This window comes from Haliotis asinina, chromosome 15 (genome assembly GCF_037392515.1).
Source record: "Haliotis asinina isolate JCU_RB_2024 chromosome 15, JCU_Hal_asi_v2, whole genome shotgun sequence".
NCBI lineage: Eukaryota > Metazoa > Mollusca > Gastropoda > Lepetellida > Haliotidae > Haliotis > Haliotis asinina.
The window spans coordinates 29,427,272-29,442,969 of NC_090294.1; the positions used below are offsets into that span (position 1 = coordinate 29,427,272).

Genomic DNA, 15,698 nt, shown 5'->3' on the forward strand with positions numbered 1-15,698 from the left:
GTAGAATCTAAGACATCCATTACACGGTGCATTTATTTGGTATCATAATGTCAACATAATAATATCATTTCTTTAAAAGGTTCTAAGGTCGTTGTCTGAGATGAATGTACATGAATGGAGGTGAATTTCCAAGCTCGATCAGTTTCTTCATGTACATATATGAATCAAATGTTCTGTAGCCTATTTACGAAAATGAAAATAATTTTGATTGTCATCTGCAAAATATTAAGAAAACTGTTAAAACCATTTCTAAAAAGAACTATAAAACTGATTCTAGATATATATAAAATCAAATACAAATGAATGTGAAACCACATTTATAGTACAAATTTGGAATGAACTGAAACCTTAGCCATTTATGTGAAAACACCAACTGTTCCAGGCATAGTATATATAACATATCAAATACGTGAAACCACATTTATAGTACAAATTTGGAATGAACTGAAACCTTAGCCATTTATGTGAACTGTTCCAGACATCTGTGAATACTGATGTTTGACCAGTGTATGAGGACACCCACATTAACCAGAAATTTAAAGTTTCTAGTACACATACATTGGTGCAGTCAACCACCCAATATAGACACACAAAGATTTTGAGAAATACATAAAAGTTTGCTGAACACTGGATGCCTTAAACTTCATAAACTAAAAGCCAATAAACAAGGAGCAGTGTATCTTCAGAGATTTTTCTCTATGGTTTAAGACACAAATTGAGGTTTAATTGTTGAAAGTGCAAGCACATGCTTAATAGTCACTGCAAAGTGATTAACATTTGAAATCCAGGAACATCTACATAGATGCATCTTTCTCAAGACATGGCCATAGTTGTATGGAAGTTTGTTTATGGAGTATTACAATTTCAGTACAAAGAAAATTGGAATGTTCATGACGTACTTACAAGTGGTGCCATTTATGTCAGAATCTCTTCTATGAAGTAAGCATTAAACGTCAACAAGAAACAAAAGATGCTGTCAACACTGACTGAAGTAAAAAAATCTGCATTTTCAGTAGATGTAATAGCTTGGTGTGGACACTTTCATATTTGCAGACATTAGCTCTCTTGACTCTCAGACTGGTGAGCCCTGAATCTATTGCTACAAGACATACATATGAGGCTTAAGAAGCCTGAAGGCAAGAAGCAGCTTGTACTCCACATATCCCCACTGATAGACCTTGTGGTCTGGTACACTGTCAGCTTACCTGAAGTCATTGCGACAATGCCATAGAAAGGATACCTAAAATTATAACCTCATCACACCACTACCAGCATATGTATATTGGTGAAGAATGTCAAACATTGAAGATCTTCACAATGATCTCTCCATGTGGACAGACAAAGCACAACCAGTCGCGCAGATGTATCCATTTGAAGTGTACATAATACATACAGGACAGTCTGCGATATGTCATCTCATTGGCCATAACATCAAGCATCTCAGTACTAACAGCTCATGGAATGTGGTAACATAACAACATTGTATAACCTGGGGTAAGCATGGAGTGTTCTATACATCACTCTCACTGTTGTCACACTGCTCTATAATCACCATCCACCCTATGATGGCCAGTCCAGAATTAATTGGTTGAACTCTTGGCACTGACACAAATATCAAACAGATGACAAGGTCACTCATGTAAATGGTGATTATGTCACCTAGTTACATTAATGGCATATCAACTCTAATATGTACTCCAAAACATATATTTTATAATTCCTACCTGTCAATATGTTGGCCATTAGGATCTATATATGGCCTAATGAAAAGTCCTATTAACATACAGGACGTATGACAACCACAGCGACAGGATGTCTTCATGGAACTGAACTGTTCCTCTTTCCTGAGGGTCAACCTGAGGCTATGTGAGACTAGCTGTGAAAGACTTGGTAGGTATCTATAATCTGGTCTTTCTCATATCAGACTAAAGCCATGGAAGTGATAATTCTACTGGAATTTCAGGTTCCTGTGCTAAAACAGAACTATTCCTTCATTCAAACTTGAGAATGTCTTACAAGGCAATTCCGCTTTATCACATTACCTACCAGTATTAATAGTCAGACCAGAAAAACGGGAACGAGTTCCAGCATGAGGACTAGTGACAACGCACGGCAACCTTGCTCCACTCTTCTCACCACTAGTAGGAGTCAGGAATCTGTACGATGGGAGTTCTTATAACACTAATAATATGATATGATCGTAATATCAAACAATGGCATGAACCTGTTATTGTGATTGCAAATATAAATACACAAAACAGTTTTGGCTGTAATTAGTGGCTTTGTGGATCAATACAGATCTTACAGAACTGAAACACACAAGACTTTGCTCAGCGATGTAATAATGATATAAGAAAACACAATTTAAAATATGGACAACATTTAAGTGTTCGTCTCGTATCATAATGTCCCTAACCCTTAATAAAACAACTAAAAACTATAAAAAATGTACACTGATTTAAAAATATAAAAATTTACACAAGAGTCTAAGGTTTGTCATCTAACAGGATAACCTCTAGAATCTAAACTTGGTTATATGCAAGTTCAACTAAGACAAGGATTTCAATCTTGAGTTGAATGTCTTTAACTAGAAATGGCGTACAATTTGAAGGTCACACTGTTTGGGGGGTAAGTACTCTTCAGTAAATAACAGTGGTGAAAACATATTCAGATTACAAAACATACTTTGTAAATAACACACATAAATACTATATGAGAAAATTTAAACCATACAAAAATAACTTTTCTCTGTGAACTTACATTCCATCTGTAAAAGAATCTAATTTTCCTCAAATGCAACCATTAAGTATTCCAGTTTTTAAACTGTTAAACCAAATTACTAAACACAAATCCTTCAACGAAAAATCCCTAATATGATAAAGTTTCAACTCAAGACTCATGGTACCACATATTTCCTTCATACAACAAAATGTCCTTCTCAATGCTAATTCTTTTCTATGAACTCCTGATCAATAATAACACTACAAACGACTTGATCCTACTATCATCAAATGCTTCCATATTCAGCAAGTCTTGTGTATTTCCTCTTGGCTTTGGCAGTCTTGTACAGTCTGGCATGGCAGGCGAAGCCGACAGCAACCAGGATGAACAGCGCAAACAACACCGTCAACAGAACAAAGGTCACAGTGCTTATAGACGTGGCTGGCGCATTCACTGGTATCCCATTGCTCTTGTTAAGCATAAACCCTAGTGACCAACCTATCTTCGTATCGGAAACCTGAAACATGAACAGAGACTGAATTAAAGATATTCTACTACAACATATACAAAAATGTATAATTAAAAAAAGTACCTAGAACAATTATTTATTTCACAGCTAAGGCTTCATGACTGGACTAGACACCATAAATGTTTTTACTCTAAGGTCTGAGACATAGGAACACATGCATGATGATTGATGATTGATACATTGACGTATATGTACATGTATACACATAGCAGTGAAACTTTGTTAGAGCTTGGGGGCGTGGATGGTGGGCACCTATGGTTTTGAGTGAGTGAGACAGTATGTTTTATATGACACTGTTTGCAATATTTCGGCAATATCACACTAGAACACCACCAGAAATGGGCTTCACATATTGTACACATTTTGGAATCAAACCTGGGTCTTCAGCACGATGAGTGGGCAACTTAACCATCCGGCTATCACAATGCTCTGAGATGGTTTTGACTACTGAAGTGTGGTGAACTTTTTTTTCTGTTCAGAAAGGATATTTTGATTTCAAGCTCATGAGCAAGAGAGATGGAGTGATACACGAGATGGAGATGACATCAAGCCATTGTGGCAGACTGCTCTGGTGTACATAACGCAATGGAGGCACATGTATTGGGCACATCCAGCATGCCAGGACCTGACCGTGGCTCCATCTGATAGGGGAGACGGACAAAAAAAGTCTTGTTTTTGAACATCTGACCATATAAGACAGATTTTCTCAATTCTGATTTTCTTACCTACATGAAACACTTTCCCTTAGTTCATCTCTCAGTTTAAAACCTTGAGATGAGAGCCTAGGGGAGCCAGACTTTGGTTAGTTTTCTCTCAGTCTATTTTTTCAATTTGGTTATTAATAGGTGAAAAAAACTCTGTTTTTTTTCCTCCCAGTCTTACTTTCCCACAGTTTTATCAGGGTTCATAGAGACATGAAGGCTGTTCTCTGTCTAGGTAGTGCATGTGTACCAGTTAAATCCAGAAGTTAAAGATCACATGCAATGTAAAACACAACCTTGAAAATTCTGGTACCTTTCAGTATGCAAGAAACTAACCCCACTCACCTTTTCTACAAAATGTAAGTTGTTCCAATTACTTGTGTCGAAGCCATATCCCTTGGTGAGTATGATGTCAATAAAGTTACTCTGGAAGCAGTATGATGGAAGGGCAAACTTCTTGGCAGCTGGTATTACCTTTACCTGCAACAAAGTCCACAAAATATGTATAGTGTTGCTACAGTATACCCATATATGTGTGCCCCTCATGCAACCTCAGCTTATTTCTGTGGTCTTCTACAAATGTGACTGCCCTTCTAATTGCTAACAGATGCGTCTGCCCTGCTGACTTCTCATAAATGTGACTGTCTCCCCATTAAATGTGACAACCCTTTGAATCTCCCATAAATGTGACTGCCTTTTTGGCCACCTGTACATAAACATGTCCTCTCATAAACATGACTGCACCTTTAACTGCTGTGACTGCGAATGTGACTGATCCATGAGGTGATGCCACCTCAGCTGTGAATGAAATGTTCTCCTATCTAGATCTAATAAGAATGTAAACCTACCTGTTTCCATGTCTTGTTACAGAAGTTGTTGATGGCATTATGGAATTCTGGCAGGGTGAAGGCCATCGTCCCATCGGTCAGGTTCAGGAAGTTAGTCACATAGTAGAATGTAGAAAATGCCTGGTCATAGTCAAACAATGGCAATGATCAAAACTGAATATAATTACAACAATTGCAGTATTCATGCTTGAGAGCATTCTACAGGTTTTAACCTTCAGTCAGAAATATCGTAGCAGTTTGCAATGTGACTTGTCCTAATCCAACCAGTTGACCATGTCTTAGTATAATAACTGTGTCTCCAATACACAAGTACTATTCCTACACAGTGGCAACTATCACCCCCGAACAATAAGAAGGATGAAAAGACACGGTCATCAATATCCCTTGCCACAGTGATCTCTTCCTTTTTGGTTCCTGTTTTTGTAACTCCACCACAACATTCATGTCCTGAAAACACATATTACATATGGTTTCCATATCTACAATGGTTGCTGAGAAATTCTGTCCCCACTGGGGTACTGTGCACTAACATGAATTGCATGACAAGGGCTGTAACTCTGTAACAGATTGTTACACTGTTTCCATTTTCAAACTCATCAAACATTGATGTCCGGAAAACACATCTCTAATTAAGTTTCCTTATCGCACGACTGTTTTCGAGAAAATTTGTCCACATAATCTTGACTGGATAGAAGGACGGGTGAAGCTCAAACCTATGTGGCCCTCCCACTTTCTGGTGGGCTGTAATAATAGTCTATATAAATGCATGGTCATTTAGTACTGAACACTTCCTGTGGAGAATACAATCGGTCACCTGTCAGACATTCGAGGTTCAAATTCAATTTTACTGCCTGGTGGACAGAGGCAATTTTGAACAAACTCACTTGCCTAAGGAGAGACCTCATGTATCACATGTGCTTTGTTGTGGGGCAGGAATAAATCCTAGAAACACTTAGGAATCAAGTCCAAGGACTGTCTGCACCAAATGTTGCTTAACTTCAAATGACTGTGACCTGAGCTCTATGCACAGGACCACCTATAGCTTATTACAACAAACCATACAAAAATAGGAAACAATAAAATACATACATAAAAATCACCAACAACTGGAGGCTGGAAGATGCCATTGAACGAACATGGGCTGTCGTCACACTGGGCAGTGAAGTTGAAGAGACTGTCTTCTACAAAGCTCTGGCATTTCCTCAAGTCACTGGCACCACTGAACAAGAACACTGTGTCCTGTGTACAAGACAGAAACAGAGTCAGATGCTACTCAGAGTATATTATAGCGGATGGCAGCATGATAAGTTATGTTCTCAGACCACTCAATCCATACATTTGCTCAGTTCCCCACCAAGTCCCCACAGGCCCAAGAGCCTCTCTGCATTACAACCAAACATCATTTACTACCTGCATGCCCAAACAACTAGGTTCAAATGCCTTGATATCTTTTGCTACATTGTCTCCAAGTGGAAATTTCCCTTGACTTTACATGCAGTAGATGCATGTTCACCAAAAACTCCAGGAAAGAACCTTTAACAAGGGCAAGACTGTGTCAATCTTAATCATGCTGAATCTAATTTTAGCTTCAGAGCAAACTTATTTTTCACAAAATTCTGTACATCCTGTCCAGGTAACTAGATGTGAATCACACACTTACTTCTTCCAAATAGTCATCTGGGATAATACGAGAGCCGAAGGTGTCAACAGCATGTTGCCCTCCAACACATGGGGCCTGGAATAATGCATCATGGGTAAAGTTGCTCTGCCAGCCAGTAGGAGCACATGGGTCGCTGATTTCCACTGAGAAGTTCTGAGACTGAAATGAAGAGGAAATGTAATCCAGTGAAAGAACAGAGTCGGTGTGAGTCATATGTAATGCAGCAACTAAATGTTTAGATACATTCACTTTGGTTTTTTTTCTGTTTTCATTGTTGGAGAAGTATGACTATCTGGACATGAGCTAAGATGCTGGGGTGATGCGTTGATGAGTGTAATGAGAGAGTAACCTATCTGTACAAGGGCTGCTCTGTTGAATTAGAGAACCATTGTGACTATTTAACCTACTGTAGAACTCAATGACAGAGTAACCTACTTGTACAAGGGCTGCTCTGTAGCGCCGAAGAGCCTCGTTGATGCCGTAGCAGAGGAAGCTGTGTGTGTAGAGGGTGTAGTTGTGACCATACAGCTCTACAGGCTGACTGTACCCCTGAGGTATTGTCATGTTCGGAATGAAAGTTATCTGTGCTGATGCTCCGCCCATGTCTAGAGCTCCCGTTGTCTTGGAATCTATATTTTCTGATAACATGTTAGATGATGGCGGGTTCTGAAATTCAAATAACTATATCAGACAAAAGAGGACAACCTAGAGTACTCAGTTGTGTTCTGCAGTCTGAATCCTAGAGAGATTTCTCATTGTCTCAGATGAATCAGAGTTACAACCAACCAACAGTGGATACAGAAACTGTAGAGAGACAACAGTTATGGCCTACATTATGAAACAGGGAAGAGTTTGGTTTAAATTCATTTGAAAAGTATTTCAGTTAGACCAATTAAGAAAGGTGAAATGTTCCTGGGGCATCGGGGCATTGGTGCATCACTTTTATTTTTGCGGGAAACAGGTTTTTATTGCCATCTACTAAACATAATTTTGACTTGGCTGTGTCCTGATCATTGATTTGTCCACTATAAGAATGAGTGTCTGTAAGAACGAGTGTGACTGAATCTACAACTTATTAACACGTGCTAAACTTCCCAATTTTTATTTCCGAGAGGAAAAAAATAGAAACATGTTCCTCCTTTATCAATCTTTTTTTCTGTTATATGTCTTTAAAAAAAGTCCTACCCCTCGCATTACTTTTGAAATAAAATGTGCCCAAGAAACATTTAATTTTTTTATGAAGCCTTACAACATTGATGTTGAAGGCAGAGCCTTCTGGTGGTAGTCTCACACCATCAATCAAAATCTATGCCACATTTTAGTTTCAAGGCCATGACCTGAGAGCCGATCATGGCTCGGCTACATAATACTGACCACGTGGAAGGTGCCCTGCACGTAGTTGCTGGTGATCCAGGAGAAAGCTCCTTCTTCCTCCCCAGTGATGATACGGACGTAGTCATCACTGGTGATGAAGGAATACACCGAAATGGCCTTTCTGATAACATCCAAGATCTCATCACTGATGGTCTGGTTCACTTCACTAAAACACAACAATGTTTGATCACAGTCTGAAAGAGGATCACCGTCTGAAAGAGGACACAAGTAACACAACATAGTTTGATCACAGCCTGAAGAAAGACACAGGTAAGAAAACAATGTTTGATTACAGTCTGAAAGAAGAGACAAGTAACAAAACAATGTTGGATCACAGTCTGAAAGAATACACAAGTAGCACAGCAATGTTTGGTTTTGATCAAGAAGACACAAGTAACACAACAATTTTTTATCAGCGTACGAAAAAATTCATATATGATATTTTTTTGCAGCAATGTTTTGTTTGACAGCGATGCTGCTGAAACACAAGGTGTTTGAATTTCTAGCCTAGCAAAAACAGAAGCAGATCCATCTGGACCATTCCTCAAAGCTGCATACCTTAATGTAAACACCATGTACCTCCATCATGTCAACGTCCAGTGTTACCCAACAGTTACCCAAGGGTTTTGGATGTTCCAGCAACAACATTAGGAACAACAGACACAAGGAGTATGTTTCTGAATAACCTCACAGATTATCTTGACATTTGATACCCATAGCACTAACATCACATGTGGTAAAAACTGAGAATGATACAAAGCATGTTTAACTAAAAGCTGACCATGACCTCACAACCAACAGAGTTGATTCATTTAAGTGACCTTCACATTTGTGCCCCATTAAGTGAACTCACTTCAGCATCCTCATCCCTGCTGTGGCACCAAGGTACACAGGGGTTTTCTTCCAGTTCCTTTGTGGTATCCTGTCCTTGGCTGCATCCAGACAGAACTTGACAACATTTCGACCTTCAGAAGGGTCAGACGTGAAGAATGAGATCCCTGCAACTGTAATGAAAGGCAACATTGATGACTGAGCCCATTTCCATGAACTAGAACTTTACAGGACTTAGATAATTATTCTGCAAATGTACATATCAAGACTGTATGTTTGATCCGCCTTACACTAATAGGATGGCTGGTAGGGGAATATGGTGCACCGAGGTATTTTGCCTATAGTTCAGTGTACTGTAATGCAATAAAAATTTCTGTATTGTTAAAATCTACATATTTTGATATTTAAATACTTACTTTACCATAGGTCTATAGCATATTACCTCAAGCTTCGCTTAGGAGGAGATCTGACAGAGTTGAATTGCTATTCAATCTTGATGGTTACCTCGCAATCGACGACTGCCATGATACGGAAGTATCTGGATCTCCCCACTGTGCATGCTCGCAGACTCCACGAGAACTTCACTTTCACTTCTCGGTCTGAAGAGTCCGTAGTGGGGAGGAGCATCCAGCGTTGGGAGGGACTAACCACCATATGGTAAAGTAAGTATTTAAATATCTAAAATAGTTTGATTTTAACAAATTTTTTACTTACCTTACCATAGGTCTATAGCATATGGATACAACAGACAGGACAGTGGTGTAGGAGTCCAGAGGACAGTCAGTGTCTAAAAATCCAACATATGCCTCGGGGCAGCCGACCACTACTGATTTACTGTATGCTGGTCTGCCGCAACAATTTCTCGTGAAGGTCACTGGAACCAGAATCAGAGTAGTAGGTCACATACTAACCACCGGAGGGGTACAGTACATTATCTCATGTAAGTACAAGACCCCCATAGACCAAGGTAAGTAAGATCGTACCATATAAGGCGGAAGGACATGTGAGTTGCTGTGCAACTACTCATGGTCCAAAAGACTGCAGCCGCTCCATATCTTCCACCGCCAAGTCCCGCAAATAATGGCTAGCAAATACTGTAGAGGACTGCCAGAAGCATCCAGTCATAATTCCAGGCACTGTAGTACAGTTCCCGAGGCATCATAATGGATTCCCTCCTCGGGATGTTGCGCTTCTTCACTCTGACGCGAGTTCCAGTTTTGTCATGAAAGGCAGACAATAGTAATGCTGACAATGGTACTTCAGTGTTAGTTAACTCCGCATGCTCCTTGAAAACATCCGGGACTGCATTACCGAAGAGGGCCTCTGAGGAAAAAGGAGTTCTTATAAGCCAGCGCTTGAAATCCTCTTGCCACAAACAAGCATCTAAGAACCCCATCCTGCCCATCACTGTCATCATCGCTAAAGCTGTGCGGACATGCCCCAACAAGTCATGAAGCACCTTGCCCTGCCACAAGAACAATGTCGACAAGTTCTCCGTCAGGTCTACAGCTGATGCTAGCGCTGGGACTGGCTTCAAGATGCGCCACAATTCCGTGTGAATAGCTTGCATCCTGAAGTCCTGTACCTTATTAAAGTTGGTGGAAGTCAATCTTGTAATGGCCTCATCCAACACCACCCCAGAATCTGCAAAGTTGAGACTATGTACCTTGTAGTCCTGCTTCTTAGACTTAGGCGCTCTGATCGTAGAATTCAGTGACAGCTTAAGCGAAGTCCTCATTTAGGTAGGATATGACGTCAGCCACCATGGGATGGGGCGGGATCATTAGTTCCGGGTCCACTTGGCGCTGTCCACCCCTGATGCTGGGAAAGGGCAATCCGGGATCCTGTCTGCTATCCAATCATACATAGCAGACAGTGGCAGGTATGAACCTTCCTCCTTCTCTTCCACATGAGCGGGGTCCTCCTCATAGTCAGGGGAGAAGTACTGCTCCTCATCGATATCCCAGGAGATCTGCGCTCTGGTGCCTGTCTTCTGTGCACCGACTGTCTGGCACGAGGAGGCAACACAGATCTAGACAATGACCGTCGGCGCCGACATATGCTGGACAAACTGCTCTGGGAGCTTCTGGATCTTGACCTCCTGACTTTCCGGTCATCCTGTTCTCACGCTATCACTGGTAAAAGCAGTGGTGCCCCGCTGCGTTCCAAATGCCAGTGTGCCCGACCCTGGCGCCGACTTCTCTAAGCCTGGCGTATCTGTAGCTCCAGATGCACCCACAGACGCCGGCAACTGGATGCGCTCCTCTCACGGCATTGCCTCTGTAACGTCCAGGAAGAGCAGAGAAGTCCTATTCGGAGGTACCGTCTGGGCGTCTGGCCTTGACAAATCCACCCAACATCCCATCTGAATGGAAGGCGTCGACGACGGAATCAACATAGGCGTCGGCATTGGTGTCTCGTCCCGCCCGAGCAGAAATATCTGACACTGTTCCAGGTATCTCCAGCGCTGTTTGCATCTCCGGCGTTCAGGTTAGAGATAATCTCGATCCAGAAGAGGATGCAGGAGAATGTGACATCTTTCGCGGTCTCTGAGTCTTCCTCTTCCTAACCAACGCCGAAAATGTCTTGAACTCAGCAACTCACAATCCTGAACATGCTGCACAGCACTGCAGAAGGGTGCAGGTTACCTTAGCACAGTCCGGACAATAAGGGTGCAGGTCCTTGCTGGACTTCAGGCCTTTACAAACATCACTGAAGTGATGTGTCATGCACAACTACTGCTGAAATGTAAATGTGGTTATAAGGGTAAAGAAAAAATACCCCTTACCAAGTAATGGACTGCTCCACTCACACGTGCAGCAGCATGCTGGCAATAGACAAGTGAAATAGCTGCCACTTCAAAAAGGACAGCAAAATTTACCCTCGATACAGTGTTAAGTAATACAAAGCTTAAATACAGCAGACATAACTATCAATAGAAACAATCCGCTGACAAATGAAACCGATCTGGTAAAAATTACGGAGGCAACAACGAAAATAGGAGACACGCTACCATGTCTGTTACGAGGTAGCCGACAAGTATACAATAATGAAAATATCGACACAAAGATTGAAAAATATACATACCACACACTAAGAACCTGAGAGGAATCAGTGCGAAAGTGTAGTATAGTCAAATTTTATTAGCTGGAAAAATAAATCTAGCAACCCAAACACGTCTTGACAAGGAGAGACTTGAAGTAAAAGTGAAGTTCTCGTGGAGTTGTCAGTTGCAAGGCAGCCATTCATGATTGAACAGCAATTCAACTCCGTCAATTCATCTCCTACTAAGCGAAGTTTGAGGTAATATGCTACAGACCTATGGTAAGGTAAGTAAAAAATTTTTTTGCTTTTCACACCATCATTTTTATCTAGTCATTGAGAGTTTTGGTCGTTTAAGATAACAACTGAAGGCTGAAATATGTACTGTACCATGCGATGAGTGTACCGCTTCACCCCTAATGGTATGTAATTGAGTTTGAAGGACTGGAACATCAGATTCTAACTGATCACTATAATAGCCAACAAGGAAAATCAGGACAAATCAGCCATGGGCATTTTGCTGTGAACATGGAATGAATCATTAAGAATTCCTCACTCTCTTACCAACCAGTCTGTACCCAGTAAACACAGACTATAATAAAATCAAACTTATTCCAAAATTAGGAAGTGATTGTTAGAGTGAGAAAATAGGTTTAACATCACATTATTGCAATATTTTAGTCATGTTAGATGATTGGGACACCTAGACATCACATGATAATCAAATATTTGCCATGACACATCAAAACTTTAATTGCTAAGCTTCTCAAAAGTCCTCTCTACTCTGAATGAATTCTGGAATCTGGCACCGAACCTACCTGGCGGTGTGACAGGTTCCCCGAACTGAGAGGCTACTGCTGTCTCATTCAGCTTGGCACCGTTCCATCGGTAGATGTACATTGACGTGTGTGATGAGCCAGCATCAAACACAATGCCATACTGAAACAGACAAGGTATTTCAGAGTCACGTACTGTGTCCATTGAATGCAAGTGTCTTCTAGTTATGGTAATCTGCGATTCACCTTGATTGTGATCTTTCGTATAATATCAACTTAAAAGTTACTGGGTGACTATGAACATTTACTGACAATTACTTATATATTTCCTATATGTCAGACGGTTTCTAATTGTGTGCACCTAATATGCTGATGAAGAGAAGCAAATAAACCAGCCAAGCTCAAGGGACTTACACTGTAGGCAACATCATCTTCTCTGGACTTGACAACACTGATGGCGACAAGGCCAGTGGCGCCGATGAAGAAGGCGATAACACACATAAACCACCAGGTGTTGCACCAGCCTTTCACATCACTCACACCGGCTGACGTATCTGAAGAAAAAGACTTTGATCATAACACACAGTCTGAATACCAGGGTACACAGCTAGTTGTGGTATGATTCATCAACAGAACAGTACTCAGCTTGGCAAGGTCTGTTTGTGTGAACAAAAGGGTACCCAGCTTGGCAAGGTCTCTTTTTGTCAACCAAAGCTTACCCAGCTTGGCAAGGTCTGTTTGTGTCAAGTAAGGAGTACTCAGTTTGGCAAGGTCTCTTTGTTAAAAAAGGGTACACAACTTGGCAAGGTCTGTTTGTGTCAAGAAAGGAGTACTCAGTTTGGCAAGGTCTCTTTGTTAAAAAAGGGTACACAACTTGGCAAGGTCTGTTTGTGTCAAGAAAGGAGTACTCAGTTTGGCAAGGTCTCTTTGTTAAAAAAGGGTACACAACTTGGCAAGGTCTGTTTGTGTCAAGAAATGGGTACCCAGCTTGATATGGTCTGTTTGTATGAAAGGGATGGTATTCAGCTGTGTATCAATGTTTGTGTCAACAGAATGGTACCCTGCTTGGTGAAACCTTTATGTCAAAAAACTGGTACCCGGCTTGGTAAGGTCTGTTTGTGTCAACAATAGGGTGCCCAGCTTAGCAAGGTCTGTTTGTGTCAATAAAATGGTACCCGGCTTGATAAGGTTTGTTTGTGTCCACAAAAGGGTACCCAGCTTGGTAAAGTCACAGACAAATACAAAACATCAACATATCTTTTTTATGATTGGCCACCTACTGTGAGTTAAAGCCATCATGCAAAAAGGCATAACTCACTCTCACTCACTCACTAAATGATACTACAAACATGTACATACACAATCATATGATTGTAGAAGCAAAGCTTCTTTTTCACCAATAATACTGAATACTGAATGGCATAAGAGGGCAACTGACAAACCAAAGCCAAATACAATGATCCAAGCCATCTGATTTCTTTTGATAAAGATGTCTGCCAGGGTCATTGTCACCAACACATTCATCACAGTATGCCATACAGAAGTGTAAATCATTCCTGAAGTGTTAGTAGGGAGAAACAGTGCTCTCAAGTAAAGATCAATACTCTGTGACAGTTTTTCAACATCTGGGGTACGTATTCCTTATTTTGTCAATACAGGAGTACTGACAAAAACTTAGAAATACATTGTGAGTACTGAATGGAATTTAATAGCATACCAGTAATCTTGTGTTTCCTTTTATATATGCACCAAATTCATATTCTCTTGTGTAAACAGGTCAATAAACAATGAAACAATACTTTTTCATATAAATATGTCCGAAAATGATTCTAAGACAATACACCTTTGCTGTGATGTGTATCTGATACGTTTTCTAAATTATTTCCTACCGTATGGTGCATATTTTTCATCTGTATATATGCCGATATGGCCTCTATCTGAAGTTTTAAATATGCACACATAACAGACACATATAGCATGAAGAAAAAAGGTAATATTTTCTTTGTTATACATCCGACAGAAATAATTATATTCATCCCTCATCCATATCCCCCACCAAACAAAAAAAAAATCATGTCATTATTTAAGATCAATTCATAATTGGAAGTTGTAACTTGTCCAACTAACACTTATTCCTCATCCCAAGAGCAATAATCGGATCACTTACCACAGTTCACCTGTGTTCCAACAAACACCACTTGGGTCAGCCCCTTTCTCTGGAGACTGTTTATTCAGTAAACAATCGTGAAATCCACATGACCAAGCTGCAGCTTTGAAGGCAGCTCTCAAGTTTAAAGACAGCAAATTGTGAATGAAAACAGTCTAAGAGTTTTCATTTGTTCAAAACAGTGAAAGACAAGCAATAGATTCCGTTCACCTGAACGTCTCAACAAGTCATTCTATTAGGTATATTACCTCTAGACACACTGATGCGACTTCTTATCTGAGACACTTAAATCTTTGTTGGCATGCAATGTTCTATAGGTAGATGTCATATATGAGTCAAGGGACTCTGAATAGACATAATTTCTAAAGTATACTTCAGGTGTTTCATCACAGTTCGTAATCAGTAGTCTAAACAAGTCAAGTAGTGGTTGACAACATGAGCTAAGATCCATTAATTACAATGACCTAAAACCATCTGGGTAATGCTGTAACAACCAAATGTTACCCACAATCGACAAATTAAAACGGCATAAAAACTGTTCAGTCCACAAATTACATTGACATAAAACAATCTGGCTAACATGGCAACCACCCAGTCCAAGATTGAGCACTCTCAAACATAGGTGACATGATTCTGTCCATGCCATGCATATCCACACTGATGACAAAGGACCACTTTCTTCAAACATTTTTGTTAAACCAAGATGATAAACACTAGGACCAACATGGCAACTGTACATCACAGTCTTGAGCATGGTTTACATTGAAGTTTGAAAAAATTCCTCAACAAATGTGAATCAGCTTCTTAAAAGTCTTCAGAACTTCCATTATCATATTTATAAAACACATTCCTAGAACACTGGGTTAAACCATATCACAAATGCATCTTCTCATACTGCCTCTGCAGCATTCTGGATGGGCAATGACTAATTTGGCTCACAGTGACAAATTATGAAACCAAGTGCCAGGCAATGACTGCTGTCGGGTGATGATCAAGCAAGATGGGTTGTTGGGTATCCTAAAGCTTAAAGCATTCATTCTTCAGTTGAA

The 15,698-nt window shown here is 40.3% G+C and overlaps 1 protein-coding gene across 1 annotated transcript in view; it reads right to left on the reverse strand.

The window, feature by feature from the left end:
- Positions 1–19: 19 nt before the first annotated feature.
- The window catches only part of LOC137266185 (ectonucleoside triphosphate diphosphohydrolase 2-like), a 40,417-nt gene continuing 24,738 nt past the window's right edge, over positions 20–15,698 (reverse strand). The window contains exons 3-12 of the mRNA XM_067801690.1: positions 12,897–13,036; positions 12,525–12,645; positions 8,687–8,837; positions 7,834–7,999; positions 6,895–7,125; positions 6,460–6,618; positions 5,889–6,038; positions 4,800–4,919; positions 4,297–4,431; positions 20–3,238 (exon numbers count right to left, since the gene is read on the reverse strand). Of these exons, the coding sequence (XP_067657791.1) occupies positions 3,008–3,238; positions 4,297–4,431; positions 4,800–4,919; positions 5,889–6,038; positions 6,460–6,618; positions 6,895–7,125; positions 7,834–7,999; positions 8,687–8,837; positions 12,525–12,645; positions 12,897–13,036 (1,604 nt within the window). The 3' untranslated portion in view covers positions 20–3,007. The remainder of the gene's footprint in view (positions 3,239–4,296; positions 4,432–4,799; positions 4,920–5,888; positions 6,039–6,459; positions 6,619–6,894; positions 7,126–7,833; positions 8,000–8,686; positions 8,838–12,524; positions 12,646–12,896; positions 13,037–15,698) is intronic.